General features: G+C 42.8%; 1 protein-coding gene across 1 annotated transcript in view; it reads left to right on the top strand.

Moving 5' to 3' along the window:
• The window catches only part of LOC147728930 (sulfotransferase 1 family member D1-like), a 264,975-nt gene that overhangs the window by 207,215 nt on the left and 38,263 nt on the right, over positions 1 to 19,497 (top strand). Inside the window, exons 5-7 of the mRNA XM_086959170.1 lie at positions 8,263 to 8,389; positions 16,190 to 16,284; positions 17,393 to 17,573. Of these exons, the coding sequence (XP_086815296.1) occupies positions 8,263 to 8,389; positions 16,190 to 16,284; positions 17,393 to 17,573 (403 nt within the window). The remainder of the gene's footprint in view (positions 1 to 8,262; positions 8,390 to 16,189; positions 16,285 to 17,392; positions 17,574 to 19,497) is intronic.

The following is a 19,497-nucleotide window of genomic DNA, read 5'->3' as shown; positions in this document are numbered from 1 at the left end:
TGCCCTTGGATAATCCCCCTCCTTAGTCTTTTTTTCTCAATTTGAAAGGGGTATGATGTACTCTTTGAATTTCGGAGGACCAATCCCAGTCACTCAACTCGGGAAATGCCTTGGTAAATAGCTTAATTATATATGTCTTAATTTCTGACCCTTCAATCCCCTCCGGAATTCCCAGTACTCGCAAATTGTTCCTGCATATCCTATTTTCCATTTCCTCAAGCTTCCAATGGACGTCGATCATTTGAGCATCATAAGTGTTGCCTTTAGAGACTGCTTCCGCAACCTCAGTTTCAGTGGAGACAATCCTATCCTCCAAATTTGCTACTCTATCACTAGAGAGTTTCCTGACAACTCCCTGCATTTTCTTCATGGAGGAGTGAACTTTCTGATTATCCTTACGAGTTTCTTCCCGGTGAGCAAGGATCTCTTGATGTATCGTCTCTAGGAGTGTCATTTGAGCAAACTCCTGGCCAGGGTTGTCCTGCATAGGCTTATCCGTAGGGTGATCCCAGCTTAACTCGTGCTGAGCAGTAGAGAATGCCCCTTTACTTATAGCCCCTGAAGTCTTTAAAGCTGTGGTAGGCTGATCTAATTAAAGATCACTCTCAGAGTCTAGGTCAGAAAAGCCTGCTTCTCCGTCTTCAGACCATTCCTGGCCATCTGATGCTGAAAAGAAGGCTTCACTAGGGGCTTTCTCCTTCCCTTCGCCGCTCAAGACTTCGCTGCTAATTACATCTCCACTCTGCATTTCATCTTCAGTATGATTCGATTGAATTACTGCAGCGGAAGTAGAGCTTAGAGACATGACAGAGACTAGAGGAGCGGAGCCCTGCAAAAGTTCTGAGTCAGCTTGCTGTATCTGACCCTCCTTTAAATTAATATTAGGCATAGTTTCATTCAATCTTCCTGCACCTGAAGGGATTTCATTCTCCTTACTTTCCGCTTCTAAGGGAGGCATACTGGGGGTATTGAGCTCTTCAGTCACTAAACAGTTTTTAGGAGGCCCAACATCAGCTCCACTCACAGCATCCGTCATTTTAGCTGTGGCCCTGGCATCCTTTGCGGACTCTTCAGCCCCTTCCGCCCCTTCTGCCCCCTTCTCCTTACCGGCTTTGGCAAAAAGTTCAGCTATTGAAGCAGTAGCAAGCCTGGTTCTTGCGCCAGCCTGTTGCTGTTGTTGCTTCTTCTTCTTGCAGCGCTCGTCAGGTGGAGGTGTGTGTACCATTCCGGATTACGCTGTTACTTCCTCTCTGGGTATGTGGTGCTTCTTTCTATTACCCAGTTGTTTACCAACAGGGTTAATTTTGTGAGCAATAACTTCAGGGCTGACAAGTTTTTCCTCCGGTATACAACACCCAGAGCTCTTAGGCGGGAGCTGCTCTAACGTGTCAATCGTCTCTCCAGTTCCGCCCCTGCACACTGATCTCTGTGTGGCTGCCGCTGCGGCGTTACTCAGCTGCTGAAGCTTTCAGAGTTTGCTCCGCCTCCGCCTCCCAGCAGCGCTGAATCGTCCTCCCCTCCGCAGCAACACGGTAAGAATAGACGCCAAAGCGTGTAAAAGCTGTTTAGTCGTCCCGCAGCATGAGAGGGCAAACTGCATCCCTTATTCCATAAGGCAGTCAAAGCGAATAAGAATTAACGAGTGAGCCAAGTCCCGGGCAACATTAAATCATCGGAGCTCTAGTCCGCCACGTCCTCACTGCACTCCTGCCACAGCCGCTAGTGAGCAGCCGCCATCTTTTAAACTATTGGCATCTGTCTGATTTTAAGAACTTTGTCACTGGCACAGTATTCTATGCATTATCAAACCATTCTCTAAATCTCTATATCCATTCCAGGCCACCAAAATTGTAATCTCATCAACTCTTTTGTCTTTACAATTCCTAGGTGTCCATTATGAGCAAGACTTAAGAGTTTATTCCTAATACCTACAGGAGGCACCAATTTCATTCCACGAGCCAACACATTATCCACAACAGAGAGTTCTTCACTAACAAGAGACCAAGGCTCATCTAAACGTTTGGTATTCTTTAATGATTTCATAACACCCTTTACTTCTTCATCCTTTTCCAATTCTTATTTCCAATCATTCTCACTAATTGCCCCATCCGTTGTCTTTCTCTCCTTTAAGTTCATCCACACACTTCATCATATGTTCAACTTATTTCGCAATGGCTAACACTTCTTCCAGAGGCGGTTCATCCTTCAACCATAGTTCTTTCCTGATATTGTCATGCACACATTTCAATACAAATTGATCTTGTATTCTCTCCTCCACGTCTTGACTAAATTTGCACAATGAAGCCAATTTCCATAAAGCTGATACAAATTCCTCAGCCTATTCATCCTTTTTCTGCTCACGTAACCCAAAATGATATCTTTCCATTATGGTACTTAACCTTGTGAAACAGTGACAATCAAGTTGTAAAATACATATTTCATACTCATTTGAATATCTTTGTTCTGCTGCGCTAAGTTCTGGTAAATGTTTTAAAACTTCCTGACCCTCACCCCCAAGACAGTGAAGTAGTAATGAATGTTTGCGTTCTGAATTTAAATTAGTGCCACATACCCTTGCATAATTGATAAAAATCTTTTTCCTTTTCTGCCATTTGACATTCGGTTCCCCAGGACTTGATAAAAAAACGGACGTTGAGTAACATTTTGCATTTTTTTAATTTTATATATATACCTCAATTAAATATATATTAAATACTAAACCCTACAGTTTTTCTTAATGTTCTCTAATACCACATAAGAATATAAACAACACAGCACATAACACGTAGTTCACTAAATCACCGCTATATTATCCTTATGAGAAGAGAAGTGCTAACTATTGATATAATGTATGAGAAATAAAAAGTAAATAACACCTATACATTCTAATTCTCTCTAACACCACTATCAACTTCTTATAAGTTCCACATCCTTGAAAACAGAAATACTGTTGATAACATATTGCGGCATAAAAAAATGAATAATATCCTGAAAAGAAATGAGAAAAATATAAAATAAAACAATATGATAACAATAATATGATATCATATGTTTTGACCTATAAATGAGATTAGTCACACTTGTAAAATTTAGGATAAAGTTCCAAGAAATAATTATCCTCAAGTCTTTCAATAAATTATGTTACTTATCTTTCTCAATTTCAACATATATTCTTACCACGACCCAGTTTTTATCTTCAAAAACTCCAAAATAGATGAATCAGCGAAGTGTGGCTCAAAATAAATAAAAGACACAAAGAAATACTCTCTCCTTCAAAGATGCTGAATCGCACATCGACTCGTATCCCAGCAAAATGCTAATCGTTCATGAAGCGCACAGCTGAAATACACGATGAGTTGTATCTTACCAACTTCTTCTGACAACAAAGGCTTTCAAGGATTACAACGTAACTGAAACGCATGTTGATTCACGTCTTTGAATGACGTTCGTGAATCACCCAGTAGAAACATTCGATAGGTCGAATTGGTCTATGACTTAAATGAAACACACGTTGTTTCACGTCTTTGGATGCCCGGTGAAACGCACGCCTTCTCCCTGCTGGAACGCAGCGCAGGCAAGATGTTAGCTAACACAATGGGAACAACGTCACTGACACGCTTAGAGAATCCGCCAATTAGATTTTCCCAAGTCTTAACTAAGCTGCGTAATTGAAACGCACACCCAAATTTGCCGATGCTATGATTCCAAATTGTACAAATTAACGGAACGCATACCCAAAAGGTAGAAATCGCCACCCTCCCTTCTCCTCACCAGTAAATCACGTTTCTATCGTGACAATCAGCCGCTGTGAAGACTACGCTTCCCTTCTTGTACATCCAGCCGCTGGAGGAGATGTTTTCCGGCTTATCTGGACTTGTGTTGAGGTCGCCTATTATTCAGAAACCCTGTCCATCACCTTTTCCAAAATTTATTTTATCCACACTAAGTGTGGGAGGGTATACTCAGACGTGAGTCCCTAGCTCATTGCACCATCAGGATTCAAGCAAGCCGGGCCGATGACGGCTGAAATGCCAGAAACCGGTCCCCGGTAGCTTGTCTCCTTTCTGGTGAAGAATTGGATTGGTAGTTTGGTCTGCCCTGTTCCCATCATGCACTGGGACAGGAACAGACTAATTTGCATGTAGCCAGGTTCTGAGCTGGGATGGTGCAGTGAGCTAAAAAACGGTGATGGATCAAACCCTGATCTCTTTACTGGGTAGGAGTATTCTGCATCATTCAGAAACCCTGTCCATCACCTTTTCCAAAATTGCTTTTATCCACACTAAGTGTGGGAGGGTATACTCAGACGTGAGTCCCTAGCTCATTGCACTTTCAGGATTCAAGCAAGCCGGGCCGATGACGGCTGAAATGCCAGAAACCGGTCCCCGGTAGCTTGTCTCCTTTCTGGTGAAGAATTGGCTTGGTAGTTTGGTCTGCCCTGTTCCCATCATGCACTGGGACAGGAACAGACTAATTTGCATGTAGCCAGGTTCTGAGCTGGGATGGTGCAGTGAGCTAAAAAACGGTGATGGATCAAGCCCTGATCTCTTGACTGGGTAGGAGTATTCTGCATCATTCAGAAACCCTGTCCATCACCTTTTCCAAAATTGGTCCCCTATTATTCTCCTTATATTTGAGCTATCTACCAGAAACTCTTAATCAGGTCAAAAACTTTCCGCCGAAGATTGATTCCACCAAAATTCACTGCCTGATGTACGCCGATGACGTAGTAATCTTGGATTTGACTCCCTTAGGTCTCCAACGAAACCTCACGGCACTCACCACATATACAGATGAAAACTATCTAATCCCAAATACCACTAAAACAAAAATTCTACCATTTACAGGAAAGAACACTTATTGCAAATATAACTGGTTATTAGGAGGTAATCCATTGGAAATCGTAAAAGAATATATATATTTAGGGAGAACATTTACTCAGACTTTGCGCAACCAGCCTCATTTGCAAAAAATGGGACATAAAGCAGATGCCCATACAGGGGCTCTCCAAAGACTTTACTCATCCACTGGTAGAAGACAATTCTCCTCCTTGCTCCAGGTTTATAATGCGAAAATTCCTGCAGTTTTATCATTCGCAATAGAACATATTCCAACAAAAGAATGGTCTCAAATAGATGTCAAAGAAGGGAAAATCCTGCGGACGTTAATCAGGATGCCGCAAGCAGTCCTGGTTCAAGCTCTCAGGCTAGAACTATCGTTAGTTAGTTCCTATGCTAGAGGGATCATAAACATAATTAGATGGGCATATAATCTGGCTCACGCAGATCCAGGAACACTTAGAGCACTTTTAAAAATAGAGACACTGGACCAAGACTATCGAAGGTATATATTTGGAAAAAACTTACGTAATGCTTTTAAATTATCATCAGTCTCTCTAGAAATGTTAATATCTTGGACACCAACCCAGCTGAAACTCTGCTTGAAGCACTTAACACCAAGGCTAAGCATGGAATTGGATATTCAACACTGCTCCAGGCTTTCAATGTACAAACAGTTAGCGGACACAATACTTTTTTAAAAAACGCAACCATATATCTTTTTTAATCTAAATCATGGAGTAAAGCGAGCTATACTTCAAATACGGCTAGGAATATTACCGCTGAAATCATACACTTTTAAGTGGTCATCAAATCAAGGAGAGACAAATCACTGTGACTTATGCAAGGGTGGAGTGCAAGACCTAGAACATGTTCTGTTTGTATGTCCAAACGAGATGGTGGTAGCAGCTAGGAACAGATACATTACCCCGATCAAAACAAAATGTAATATAAACTCGGTCCAGATGTTGATTTCCCTCTCCAATGCTCCACCCAAAGAACTTGTGTGTATTAACCTGTACAACTTTTTAAAGTCTTTTTTAAAATTATATTAATGTGATAATCTCTTTTAGCAAAAATGTATTTTGTATTGTGTATAAATTTGTTGTTCTCGTAAGAGAACTAAATCAAATCAAATAAAATGACAAAAATGAGGTTGCCTGTCACCAGATCATCGCCAAATAAATGTGGTGTCTTCCACATTTAAATAAAGATGAATCAAGTATATAAGGTAAGCAAGTGGGATTTATTGGACCTCATCCACAAACTGCCTGCTTCCAACTGTCAGGATAGAACTCGAACATCCCATTCTTACAGGAACGTTCCCTCAAGGAATTATGTGTAGAAACATTCTTTGTTCCAATTCTACAAGTATCAACAACACATAGTATTGAATAACAACAATGTCACAATCCCCTGTCCGACTGTGCTCATCCAGCGTATTTTCAGTAAAATATCTCCGGTGAAGTGCCCTCTCGCGGGGCCCACGCGCCAATGCAGCTCCGGCCTGGCGAGAAGCACAGCCCTATGCTGAATCATGTTACCTTCAGGTGAGTGAGGACAACTATTCCAGAGTAATTTCAATACAACATGACCTTAGATTCTAAGATATGTTATATGGTTTGTTTTGTTCCTGGAGCCTCTTTTGCAGCCAGCAATGCAGGTGTTGCTGATTGGTTGATTTTGAACAGTGTGTACTCATACAGATGCATCCACTGTCAGAATTACCATCTGCCATTGTTGTCCTTTAGCAGAACAGTATCTCCATCACACTGTGACAGCGGAAAACTCTGACTACGGCAAACGAATGTCCACCATAGCATCCTTGATGGAGGGTTGTGTGTAGACAGAGGAACTGCAAACAAAGGACTGAAGGACTACCGATGGACCGTCCTCCACCACAGTGGATGGAGGTCCATCGGCTAAAATCCTTAATATGGCCACTAGTTAACTTCCGGCCTGACAAACCCGAAAATCAGTCTGGCTGCCAAATTCTAAATGAGGTCCTAGGCACAGGATTCAGATGTGGGTGGATCAGTGACATCTGACAAAATGTGGCCAACGTCCCCTCTTCCGTGTTAAGAGTGTCAATGGCACTCTGTAACCATTGTATACAGACTATTTTGGCTAACCCCGTGACAGAATGCTATTCTATTTGTTTGTATAAATACCCAATAAAACACTTTGAAATAAAAAAAATTAAAGAAAACAGCGGACGGAGTATCTGCCACATTTTGGTGGATTTAGACCTAATACTCAAACTTCATTAATCTATTATTTTATGCTCAGCTCTTTTCCATGGATTCTTATGTTTTTACTGACTATCTTCTATTTCAAATTTCCTTATCGCTATTATTTTATGCACCTCTCTTCTCGCTAACTACTTATGTTTTTAAAGGGAATCTTCTATTTGAAGCCCCTTGCGCCACTTTTGCGTAATTTTCAACTTGGGAAAAATGACGCAAAAGTGGCGCATGCGGGGGCCCCTGGTGAAGGGGGGGTGGGGGTGCACATGGGGGGTACCTATGGTACCCCCCTGCATCTGCATGCAGAAAGCAGCAGGCACCGCGCGGTGCCTGCCTCTTTCTGCATGCAAATGCAATGCGTGCATTTTTAACATTGCCGCGGGTGCAGCTTGAAGCTGCACCCGCCGCAATGTTAAAAATAGAGGATGTGACCGCCAGGGTGGCGGTCACATCCTAATTGCACAGGAGGGAACTCCGCATGCCATGAGGAGGTTCCCTCCTGCTCTGGGGTCGCGGACGGACGCAAGTCCGTCCGCGATCCTAATCGACCCCTTAAAGTGCAGAATTATAGTTTGCATCTTAAATTCTGTAATGCACCTGCTTCATTTGTTGTAGCCAAGTCACAAAATGATAACAATATAATTAAACAAAACGCATAAACAAAAGATACAAGTAATATATATGGAAAGAGGTTTTGAAGAGGCATTCTAGCACAAGTAAGAACATTAAAGAATGCATTTACTAGTTTTTAGCTTCTGAAAGCAGTTGAAAACTCCAGGGGAAAGTCGAGCACAAAATGAGGAAATACCGGGAGAATTAGATCCGGACATTAGACTCGCCTGCTTTTTCACCATGTATTAATCAAGGATCCACCTTGTAGTGTGCTGGGGTTACTAGTACTCCCCCCCCCCCCCCGCACCCTCCCCCCATAGAGATAACTCCGGGGGAAGGGGGAGAGAGAGGGGTTAAATCCAGCTAATTTCATGGGCTACTCGAAGTCAGCGCCAAAGATTACTGGTAGAACATATTTCATTTGATGTTTTTAAACGTGTACGCTCTTTTCTGTGTCTTTTCTCAAAGGGGGATTGCTTTGCTCGAGATGCTGGCTAAATGTGCTCTATATGACCCTGACCCTTGAATAAGCAGTAGTCTATAGTCTCCTTTATTTCCTTACCTAGATCGTCTACGTGTCACGAAATGCCAAGGATGTGGCCGTCTCGTTTTACTATTACAGCCTGGCACACAGACTGAACCCAGAGCCGGGGACCTTTGCACAGTATTTGGAGAAATTTATGGCAGGAAACGGTATGCCACATTCCATATTTCTCTTTGTTTTGTACCTTTATCATTGTGTGATAAAAATTGCTAGAAGGAAAAGGTTTGTTTTCATTTTACATGCTTAGAAGGTTGTCTAAGCATATCACCGAATTAAAATATAAATCTTACAAGTTGTCACTTCCTTTGGAAACGTAATAGACACCGAACAGAGGTGTGTGCCTTGTTTGCATTGAGGTCAAGCTGTCTACAGTGCACACATTAACGGCTCAATAATGAATACCGCAATGATCCTGATTGGAAGATAAGCAGGAGTTACATGTACCACATTCCATAGTTGGTTTTTTCCATTTACATTTTGCTATGGTCGAAATCAGAAAGAGACATAATAAACATTCAGTTATATGATATTCGGACTCCAATAGTGCAAGTTATGTGTATTCCCACCTCCTCAGTTTGGAATCAGCTGATAATCCCGACCTGAAAACATAGTGGTCCCTGCAGAAAGCGGTATACCCCAGCAATACTGCAAGACTTTATTACCAGGACAGTCACAATGAGACCCTAAATCAGCACAGGAGACCTTACAGTTGGGAAATATGTAGCAGTAATTGTTTCTCTGTGTTGCTGTCTGTGTCTGGTGTTTGGCTTTGATTCTGTTTTTTAATCCATTGACTTTTATTCATCCACACTCTTGTGCATTAACATGCAGAATTATCAAGTGTTAGGACTTGAATGGTATAAAGGTGTGTTCCATTGCCTGACTCCAAGTATCTAGTATCCAGACTTTTTGATTTGAGTCCTGGCTTCACATAAGTCTAGTGTGTGTGCAAAGACTCACACCTGTTCCTGATTCCTGGACCTGTCCTGTGATCAAGAAGGGTGCACCAAGCTTGCCCTCAGTTGGTGACAGTGGACTTCTGTCATTGGGGTAGTACATAGAATGGTGGTAACAGCATAGCATGGTATGAGAGTTCTTAATGTGCCCAGACCTTTTTATCTGAGTCAATGGAATGCAGGTTTTTTCGCCCACTTGCGTACATTTCTGCTCTTATGCTTCCAGTCCTGTGCACTAACATCATGCATGGTGTATGTGAGTTAATCAGAGTGATGGGGACCAGTAGGATCCATTTTGAGTGTCCCTGACCAGGTCCACACAAGATGGAAGAGAGGAGGACTCTGTTTCTAGAGAGTGACAGCGTGTTGCTCACAATCTTTTGAGCTGTAGGGAGGAGCTCTGCACACTGAAGCGAGGGGAAAGGAGATAGGGTCCTTTAATTATTTTAATAGGCCTTTTGGTTATAAAAGAGCTGCTGATTCGTCTTTCTGAATATTTCCATTTGGTGGATGGTAGCGGTATGACATGGGACTGCCGCCTGTTGTGAAATCTGGAAATTCTTTAATTGAGGCCGAACAATTAGTCTTTCCCTAATCACTCCTTTATTTAGACTGATAATGACAGTCAGGCACAAAAATCTCACACCTCTTTTTGCCTTTGTTGTGGGTGCTCCAGTTTGGAGGCAACACTTTTCTAAGAAGCCTCATTCTACACAAAGGCTGTATTGCAGAACAGCCTGGAAGGTACACTTGAAAGGAAAGCCATCCTAAACCAGTTCTACAGTTTAAGACAGTGGAGTCACATCCCCACTTCTTCCAGTTCAAAGTTCTCTCTAGCCAAGAAATGGCGTGGTCCTCAGATTAATCAGAGGGGTGATTTGCATTGATTGCAGGTGTCTGGCTTATAGGTAGTCTGTTAAAGGAGAGGGGACATCACTTGAAGTCTGGATCCCTTGCTTGAGTAGCTGTGTCGTGTCCTGACAGAGGGAAGTCGACTGCTTCCCTTGCAGGAAAGGAGACTGTCCATTTTTGGAGAAGGTGAAGTGTGTCCACTTATAGCTATGGGTGCCCAGAAAGCAGACCTCTCCAGAATGATCTTGGAGGACCCAAGTATCCAAGGGGCTACAACACTTTCCCAATGGTTCAAGTCAGGATCAGTGACTATGCAATAACACAATCTGCCAAAGGATCGAGATACTAACCATCAGTGGTATTTGTAGGAAAAGGGTGCCACTCAGGAGAATTGCACTGATATCGCTATCAGTATTTCTGTTTAATCTTGGTGCTGTAGGGTGCTGAGGAACACTGATCTCCCCAAAACCCATAGTAAAACCACTTACACATACAAAAGAAAATCCTCAGCACACCAACGTGATGTAACAACAATCATTAAAATGCATAAGTGTGGTCACAGAATTGAATACAGGAAAGTAAATTGTTGTATCTTGAGTCTTCCTGCTGCTCAGCTAGAATGCATGTGATGTGGAACGTTGGATGAATGGAATGTTAGTGGTTTGTGAATGTCAGTTGGGTGAGGGCTGAGCAGCAGGACAGCTGCTCTTGATGGGGTTAACTTTATATCTTAACAACTTATCTTAATAAAGTATCTTAAGTAATCTATCTGAAGTATCCATCTTCTGCTAGAATACATCATAAATTCTTGGTCTTTTCTTTTATTTCTTGAATCACCAAACAGTCGACACGTGTTTCGTCACTAGCAGGGAAATTGTCCCGTGACTTTATCAAGACTATGTTCTCTGTGCGTTTCTCTTTTATTTGTGGTGATACTTCCAACCCACAAGGGGTTCTGATAATTGTGTCGTCCACTACAGTTGTACATTTATCAAAAGGAGTCCAAATGTATCACTCTTTCTCTGACCGTACTCGGTCATACACGAGGAGTGATGTCTGGAGATAGATCACTGAATATAACGATTATGCATTTTAATGATTGTTGTTACATCACATTCGTCTGCTGAGAATTTTCTTTTGCCAAAGAAACCCATTTGGGGGTGAAAACTGCAGAAGTTTTGTTTTGCCAAATAGGTGATCAGCCGATGTGGCAGATGTAGCACCTGAGTGTCGCAAAGCCCTATCAGCATGTACGTTTGAGACCACCCAGCCCCATCACCAGTATCCCAAAGCCCCAAACACTCTCCAACAGTCCTGTTGGGTCTACGTCAAACCAGGACTGCTGTCGCCCTGCTCCCAGCATGGTCCAGAGCTCCAGGCGAGGGATGCCCAAGGACTGCCTCCTAATATGCTGCCTCTCAGTGGAGTTTGCAGGCATGCCATAGGTGCTGATTGGGTTGGTCATGCCATGAACAAACTGAGAATCAACCATGAGCAGATAGGACCTGAAATACTTAGCACAAATACCGTTTAGGGTGATTTTAACACATACCCATTCCTGGGTCACACAACTCCTGTTTTCCCCCTAGAACTAGAGTGGGAGCCTTGCAGAATTCTTTTTTTTTAACAAATTGGTCGGGGTGGACAAAGATTAGATGCAGATGTTTCCCTCCACCTAGAAAATATACAAATAAAAATCCTATTTTATTCAACCAGTTAGTTTCAGTTTCATTAATTTTCCAATACTAAGCCCATGAGGGGTGGTGTTTCTATGTTGATTGGTTTTGTTTAATGTAGGCCTGGTAGAAATGTTAATGACGCCGGAGTAAATTCAGCAATTACACATTACTCTTGTGATCTGAAATGATGTGATTACGCCAGTTTGTTTAATTCAGAGTAGTTTGAGGCAAGAATCCTATTGTAGGGGGACAGTAGAAATGAACTAGGAAGACAACACAAAGGCTTCAGTGAGATTTACTGAGTCATGCAAAGCCACCTTGCGTGGCTCTGCACAATTGGGTAAATCTGGAGTAACGCGAGGCAGCGTAAGTCTGTGCCTTGCATTGCTCTGCCCTGAGAAGGCAGTGCCTGGGTAGAAATTGCTTGTTCTAATGAAACCGCCCTTGGATTTAGGTGTATTCTCAGATTTACTAAGAATAGTAAACCTGGGAACATGTCAAAATGCAACGCCTTCTCAGGTGAGGTGTAACAAGGAGAAATATGTTTATTTCTTCTCTTTTTTTACTCTTTCTACGTGTGCTGCATTCTTCAGCACATACAAAAAGTGGAAAAGGCCCCAGAAGATTGTTTTGAAAAACAATACTGGCTTTAACACTGGTACCTTTGGCCTATGGTGCAAGGATGTCAATGTTGGTGCTAGGCTACACTCAGTGCGCCAGCAAGTGTTTCATTTGAGCCTGTGGTTTCAGGTGCTTGACACCAGCCCTTAATTGTCAGTACCGACACTTATGACAGTCTGTTACATGGTGGCACTGTTTCTCTAATTTCAAGAAAAGCATAACAAAAGTTGTTCATTAAATGAATATACATTGAAATGACTTAAACCTGCCACCCATTGTATTGTATTGTATGTTGGATTTATATAGCGCTTATCACCCAGGGGTCTCTAAGCGCTTGCCTTGGGAACCCGTCCTGGCTTTTCCCTGTGAGATAGCCCCTACAGGGCATCCCCAAGGTGAAAGCCAGGCATCCCGCCGCGGGGGGCTGTTGTGGAGATTAAGCAAGCTTAATGCCCAGAGTTGCAGAGTGTGAACCCATGATTAGGTCAGGCACCGAAGCGAGAATTATCAAGTCCGTGGACATTTGAGCTCAAGACCCTGCCGCATCGGGAATTGAACCCTGGTCCCGGGTCTGACCTCTGCTTCAGGGTCTGCCTGCTCTAACCAGTGAGCCACACTTCTCCACATTGCCATTCTTATAGCTTTGGGCCCCTGGAATAGTCAGAATTATTACACTTATGGCTTGTGATGGTTAGAAGTTGTGTCTGTATGGTCATTAGCAGTGCTGACAGGAGAAATGCATGGTGCAAACCATAGTGGGCCTCTGATGAGGACCCAGGCATATATTTTTTTGCAAATTAAGCACTGGCATCAGCACAGGGAGAGGGCAGAAATGTTCCATATCTTAATAGATATGGTGCATTCCTGCCCTCTCCCTGTCACGCAACACAGAGCAGCAAGTTGTCTTGCTGAGATGCGTTAGTCGTTAGTATATCTGCCCATAAGAGACAGTGAGCTGGTGCTGACTAATGTTGTATGGGTTGTGTAGCGTTTAGTTTGATTTTCTCAGTACAAAATGCATCACCTGGCCATTTTGGATGCAAGGGTGCAATTTGCACTTAGAAAATAGCTCAAAATGGTGGATTACGCTCCTCCCACAATACACGTAATTACAAGTAATTTTGCAGTAATTACGAGAAATTACGCTAGAAAGAATGACTCCACTTAAACCCACCCCTCGTTTAAGGGATATTAAGAAGTTGCTTAGGAATTTTTTCTGAGACTGAGCTTCCCTCTCATCCCCGGGGTATACTGGACATAATCGGGGTCCGGATAATAGAGGGAATTAGGTGCCTAGCGGGTGGCTAGCATTGGTGGGTGGTGTGCTGAACCGCTACCATCCCCCCCCCTGTGACCCATGGTGCATTTAATATTTGTACCTATTAATAAATTCGGTTACTCTCTACTTTTGAGGGAATCTGTACCTAGTGTTTTTAAATTATTTTTAACACTAGTAACCCCAGGTCAGGGTGGGCCTTAGCGCGCCCATACCGCCGGGGTTCAGCACTACACTTTTTGTCCTGATGGAAGCCTGACTAAATGCTCACACATAGGCAGAAACATGTTGACCACACCCCAGGGATAAAACTGAACTTCATCCTACACTTTAGTTTTTACTCATGTTTGATTGGCAAAACTAAAAAAATATTACTTTACACCAATTGAAAACCAGCTTCACAGTAAACTGGCGTCGCAGCACACTAGGGTGGCATTCGGCCACTCCTGGTGGTGCCCGATGATGAAGCATGTCACCAACCAGGTTGGTGAGTGAGGGCTTTTTTAGAAACCTAACAGGTTTTCTTCACTGGAGATTCTCACTGTGATCTACAAACATGCTTGCTCTTCTCTCTTTTTTCCTTAAGACACTCCTTTGTTGATGTTTTTATTGATTCCGAGGGGAGTAGGAGTGTGCTTTAACTGTTCCCTTCCTCTCTTGTTGATTTAAGCATAATCCAGGAGACCTATTCTAGGATTCTACACCCTGAACGCTTCCAAGGCATCAGGTGAAACTACTGTCATATCTGAACTTTAACCAGGGTTAACAGTATGCAAATATACACTCTCAACAGCAGGATGTATCTTAAGAGGAAGGGATAGAAAGGGACAGGCACAAACATTAGGGGAATGGGATCATTCATTGTACCACAATGGTGAAATGTCAATAAGAAGATGTAAAAAACAGTACGAGTCGAGTACAGATGTATTAAATGATTTTGTTGATGTAATTTGCAACACATTGAAATAACAGGAGATAAGATCATGAATATACAGCTATAGTAGAAGGTAATATAGATGAGATGCATTCTACCCAGCAGCAAAGATAACATTGTGATTGCAATGGAGAGGTTTAAGCAGAATAGGACAAGAATATCCCAGCATGGAGGCGTGGTAGTAAATACAATGTGCCACTTATACTACATTGGGGTGCTTTTGTGTATATTCCAGCAAAGCTAGGGTTGTGAATGGAATCAGCCTTGAAAATGTTTGTAGGCACTTTTTGCATTCCTGAGTGGGCACTGCACAAGGGCCAATATGATCCCCTGTGGAGTGTAGTTCCAACTTTATATTTAAATGTGTGTGTATGCAGTGGAAACTCCGCCACTAAGGCGGTGGAGCATCACCCCACTGCTTTCAGAAGTGGAATTAAAGGAAAAATAAAATTATAATAACTGGTTGTTATCATTTTATTTGTTCCTGCTGTGGCTTGGCAAGCAGGGCAGGTCTGCTTTGTTCTCAGGAAAAGGGAGGAGTAGTGCCACCCTCTTAAGTGCCAATGACTACTGGGCAGGCCCTCTCGGGATGGCTAAACAGTCATGCGCACTTCCATGCTGGCTCCATTACAGCCTGCATGGGGAATATGCCTAGGTCTTCATTCCCTGGCTGAGTGCCGAACCACAGAGCTTAAACCAATTAAAATGCTGCATTGCAGTGTTGTGATTGGTCAGGAGAGCCTGTGTGTGCTTCTTGGTCCCTGGGGAGCAAAGGTATAAAGACGAGGAGTGCGAGGAGGTAAGGTAAGTTTACTTTACCCCTTCTCTTTTCTTGCCCCTGCCCTCTGCCCTGCCACCCCGATCAGTGCCAGCACCACTGTGTGTACGTATGAAGGTGACATTTTACCAACATTGTTCTTCAGTGTTTAAGTTACATGCCTGGCATATCTTTATGGACTGGTTGTAGCACAGCATTTATCTTTCTGCTGTGGTGATGTTCCTTTTGGATATTTATTTTATTGCATGAAGCTTGACCCTTTGCACTTGCTCAACTATGCTCAAATTGTTAATGTTTCATGGTTTCATTTGGTGCCAAACCCAGGGTCACCAAGAACTAAGAGATTAAGGAAGACGGTGGGGGGCTGGAGGCAAGTGGTAAGGGGATTAGGAATCAATTGGGCAGAAGGTGTGTAGTTCCACAAAAAAGTAATTGCCCTCTCTACAGCTGTGATAATTTTGCTTATTTATTCAGCTACCTGCGCTTGAATTTACAAGGGCACACACGACATTGTAATGCTGTAAAAATGCCTTAGATAACTAGATCATTTGTGGTGTTTGTCTTTCTCTGGCAGCAGCGCACATGGAAGGAGGGCAGCCATGAGGTGCCATACCACTCCACAGGATGTTGAATTTGTGTGTGTTTTATTGCATTTGGGTCAGAGAGTAAATGCAACAAGGATTCAGTGGATGGATGTATGAGTGCAAAGATGAGTGACAGAGTACATGTATGATGACAAACTGAGTGCCTAAATCGATCAGTGACACAAAATGCACTTTCATTCATAAGAATGACCTATTAGTATTGCCACTGCTTGTCAATATATTGTTGACCCTATTACTTTTGTTCTCAGTTTCCTTTGGATCCTGGTACGAGCATGTGAAGGGCTGGTGGTTAAAAAGGAACGAGCTCCGTGTTCTCTACATCTTCTACGAGGATATGAAAGAGGTAGGTGTGAAGTGATCGGGCTGCTGAGTATCTCTCTTTCATTTTGAAAAATATTGATTCAGACCTTATTTTAAGATTCTGATTATACTAACCCTAAATTGTCATTGTATTTTGAGAAAACTCACTTGTATGTTGAAATAAATCAGGATATATCACTTGGAGGTGTAGGTTTGTCATATGGTATTGCTAGAGCAAACTGAACATGATATCCACAGGCAAAGTGTTCCATAAGAATTATTCTTGCACCTTATCCGTTTAAGCAAGCATTGCGTGTCTGGCGCTAAATATACTTTTGTTCTCACAGCTATTTACTTCAATTCATATTTGTGTATCCTATTCTGAATAAACACTGCAAATTATACCACATCCTTCCCTCGATGATTGTATTGTAATACCCAAACCCTACACGTTTAATAAGATGCATTTCCAATATTTTTGAAACTATCATTTGCTAGAAGGAGGTGGAGTTATTATTACTGAGTTTCCCTCTTTGCATCACTTTTTTTTATCATAAGGTCATAATTCAAATTAGGCAGACACAGCAGATTCAGGTAAACTTCTGTAATAATATTTAAGCATATCCAGGAAATAAACAGAGGGGATGAAAATATATTCAAGTGAGGATCGGATTATGGAACAAAAGGTCATGAGATAATGCTTATGAGGTGAGTTGAAATTTCTAGAGGCAGTCTTGTAAGGTATTCACACAAATTATGTTAAGTGCCTAGACCATAGGTGAGGGTGTTTTAAGCAAAAAGATTTGGTAAAAAGATCTGTAACAGAGCCCAAAATATCATTATGCGAGAACAAAGATGTAACAGGTCCCCAATTCCATCTCTCATTGTTTTTGCAGGAAGGTAATTTGCAGACTATGTTCCTCGTTGTCCTTATCTGCCAACTAAACATTTAACTAAATATTAAAACTGTGAAGGGTACTGCTGCAAATAGTGCCTCAATTTGAAAAGTGATATCAACAGCATGGCTTGCACATCCTGCTTGAAAAATATCCTTTTAAATTATTCTGTTGCAGTCTTGATCAACACCTTATATTGATTTGTCCCATCGATGTAGTTTCACCCGCTTACATCTGAAGCCCATCTTTCCACAGGATCTACAGCGAGAAATACAAAAGTTACTGATGTTCTTGGAGAAGGACATGGATGAGGAGGTTCTGAAGAAGATTGTTCATCATGCCTCATTCGAAGTAATGAGAGACAATCCAATGACCAACTATAATGCACCAGTAGTTAACTTCAGGGACCTAACTGTTTCACCCTTCATGCGAAAAGGTATGACTGAGTTATGCATGTATTGGAGTGAAGGTTAAATTAAGCTGCAGTTGTCCTCTAGGGCCTACATGTCATGATTACATAATAGATGTGTCAGAAACTTTCGGGTTACAGGAAACAATAGTTTAAATGGCGTTTGTTGAATGTTTTCTACGATTGGAGTTAAAGATATGATGATGAGAAGGAATGGGAAAAACACGGTGTGTGCAGCAGTGAACACTGCAACCAAACAAAACCAACTTGATTCTTCCAAGAAGCAGATTATGGAACTGGTTGACATCCCTTAGGAGAGTGTAGTTGAACTCTCAGTTTGGTACACTGAGATCCTGCTTTTTGTACTATGTAGCCTATTGAATGAAATGGCATTTGTAATGCGCAACTATGCCCAATGGGCGTCAAGGCGCCTAACTCAAAAAACTAGCTGTCAGCAATCAGAATCAGAGCTTACTGGTATGCTTTAATGAAAAGCCAAGTTTTCAATGATTTCCTAAAAAGGTCAAGTGAAGGCAGTGACTTGATCTCAAGGGGAAGTGTATTCCACATCTGGGGTGCCAGAATGGAAAAGGCTTTAATCCCCCAGCTAGCCTTCTTGGCACGAGGGATTACCCGTTGGTTAAGTTCACTGGAGCGTAAGCATCTGTTCGGGACATACCTAGTAAGTGGGGATCCAAGGGCATCAGCCGGACCTGCAATTAGGGCCCTGTATGTAAGACAGAGAAGTTTGAACATGATCCTTGAGGGAATAGGAAGCCAATGGAGATTCTTCCTCGCCAAGGTCATAGATGAGAGCCAAGGCAGGGCAAGGGCAAAACGCGCTGCCGCATTTTGTATAACCTGCAGGCGCTGCAGAAGGCCCTTGTTGGCCCCGGCGTAAAGTGAATTACAGTAATCGAGCCTTGAGCCAACAAGAGCGATCACAACCTGCTTCCGTGCCTGTGGGGAAAGATAGTGGACGATCCTTTTCAGAGTCCTGATGACGCCCCAACAGGTGGCCACCGTTCTATTGACCTGGAGCTCCATAGAAAGCTGGGTGTCAAAAATGACACCAAGGTTCCTGGCAGATTGTGTGGGTGTGGGGCAGATGCCTAAAGATGGAGGCCAACACTCACCTGACCACATGCCCTGGTCTTTGCCGAAGACCAGGACCTCTGTCTTGTCCCCGTTCAACTTTAGGGAGTTGGAAATCATCCACTCTGCAAAAAGTTGCATGCAGGACCTAAAGTTTGACGCGGCTACATTCACAGAGTGGGTCAGGGATACCATAATCTGCGTGTCGTCGGCATACGACACTACCTCCATCCCCTGAGATCTTACTAGTCTTGCAAGGGGGGCCACGTAGATGTTAAACAGGGTCGGACTCAGTGCCGACCCCTGTGGCACCACGCATTGCAAAGACTTAGCAGGGGAGAGGAACTCTCCTAGCATGACACGCTGCTCTCGTTGATGTAAGAAGGAGCTCAGGAGACTGAGGGCCGGTCCTTCTACCCCTGCCTCCCTTAACCTGGATGTTAAAGTAAGGGGAGACAGGGTGTCGAATGCTGCTGTAAGGTCCAGCAGTACCAGCACGGTGGTTTGACCCAGATCAACTTTCCTGCGGATGTTATCCATGACTTTAGTCAAATCAGACTCCGTGCTATGCAGCTTTCTGAAGCCATGTTGGGACCCATCCAAGAAGCCTGAAGCATCAAGGAAGTTAGAAAGATGCGAGTTCAGATGAGTCTCCAACATCTTAGCAGGGGCCGGCAGAAGGGATATGGGTCTGAAGTTCTTCAGTATGCCGGGGTCTAAGGTGGACTTTTTCAGAAGAGGCTTTACAATAGCTTTCTTCCAGACTAATGGAAAAGTACCTTGTTCCATGGCTCCATTCATTACTTCCAGCATCGTAGGAAGAATGATATCCCTACAGTCCTTTAGTAATTTCAAA

Source organism: Lissotriton vulgaris, chromosome 2_2 (assembly GCF_964263255.1).
Source record: "Lissotriton vulgaris chromosome 2_2, aLisVul1.2, whole genome shotgun sequence".
Taxonomy (NCBI): domain Eukaryota; kingdom Metazoa; phylum Chordata; class Amphibia; order Caudata; family Salamandridae; genus Lissotriton; species Lissotriton vulgaris.
The sequence above is the reverse complement of the archived record's forward strand: the minus strand, read 5'-3'. Positions and strand labels throughout refer to the sequence as shown.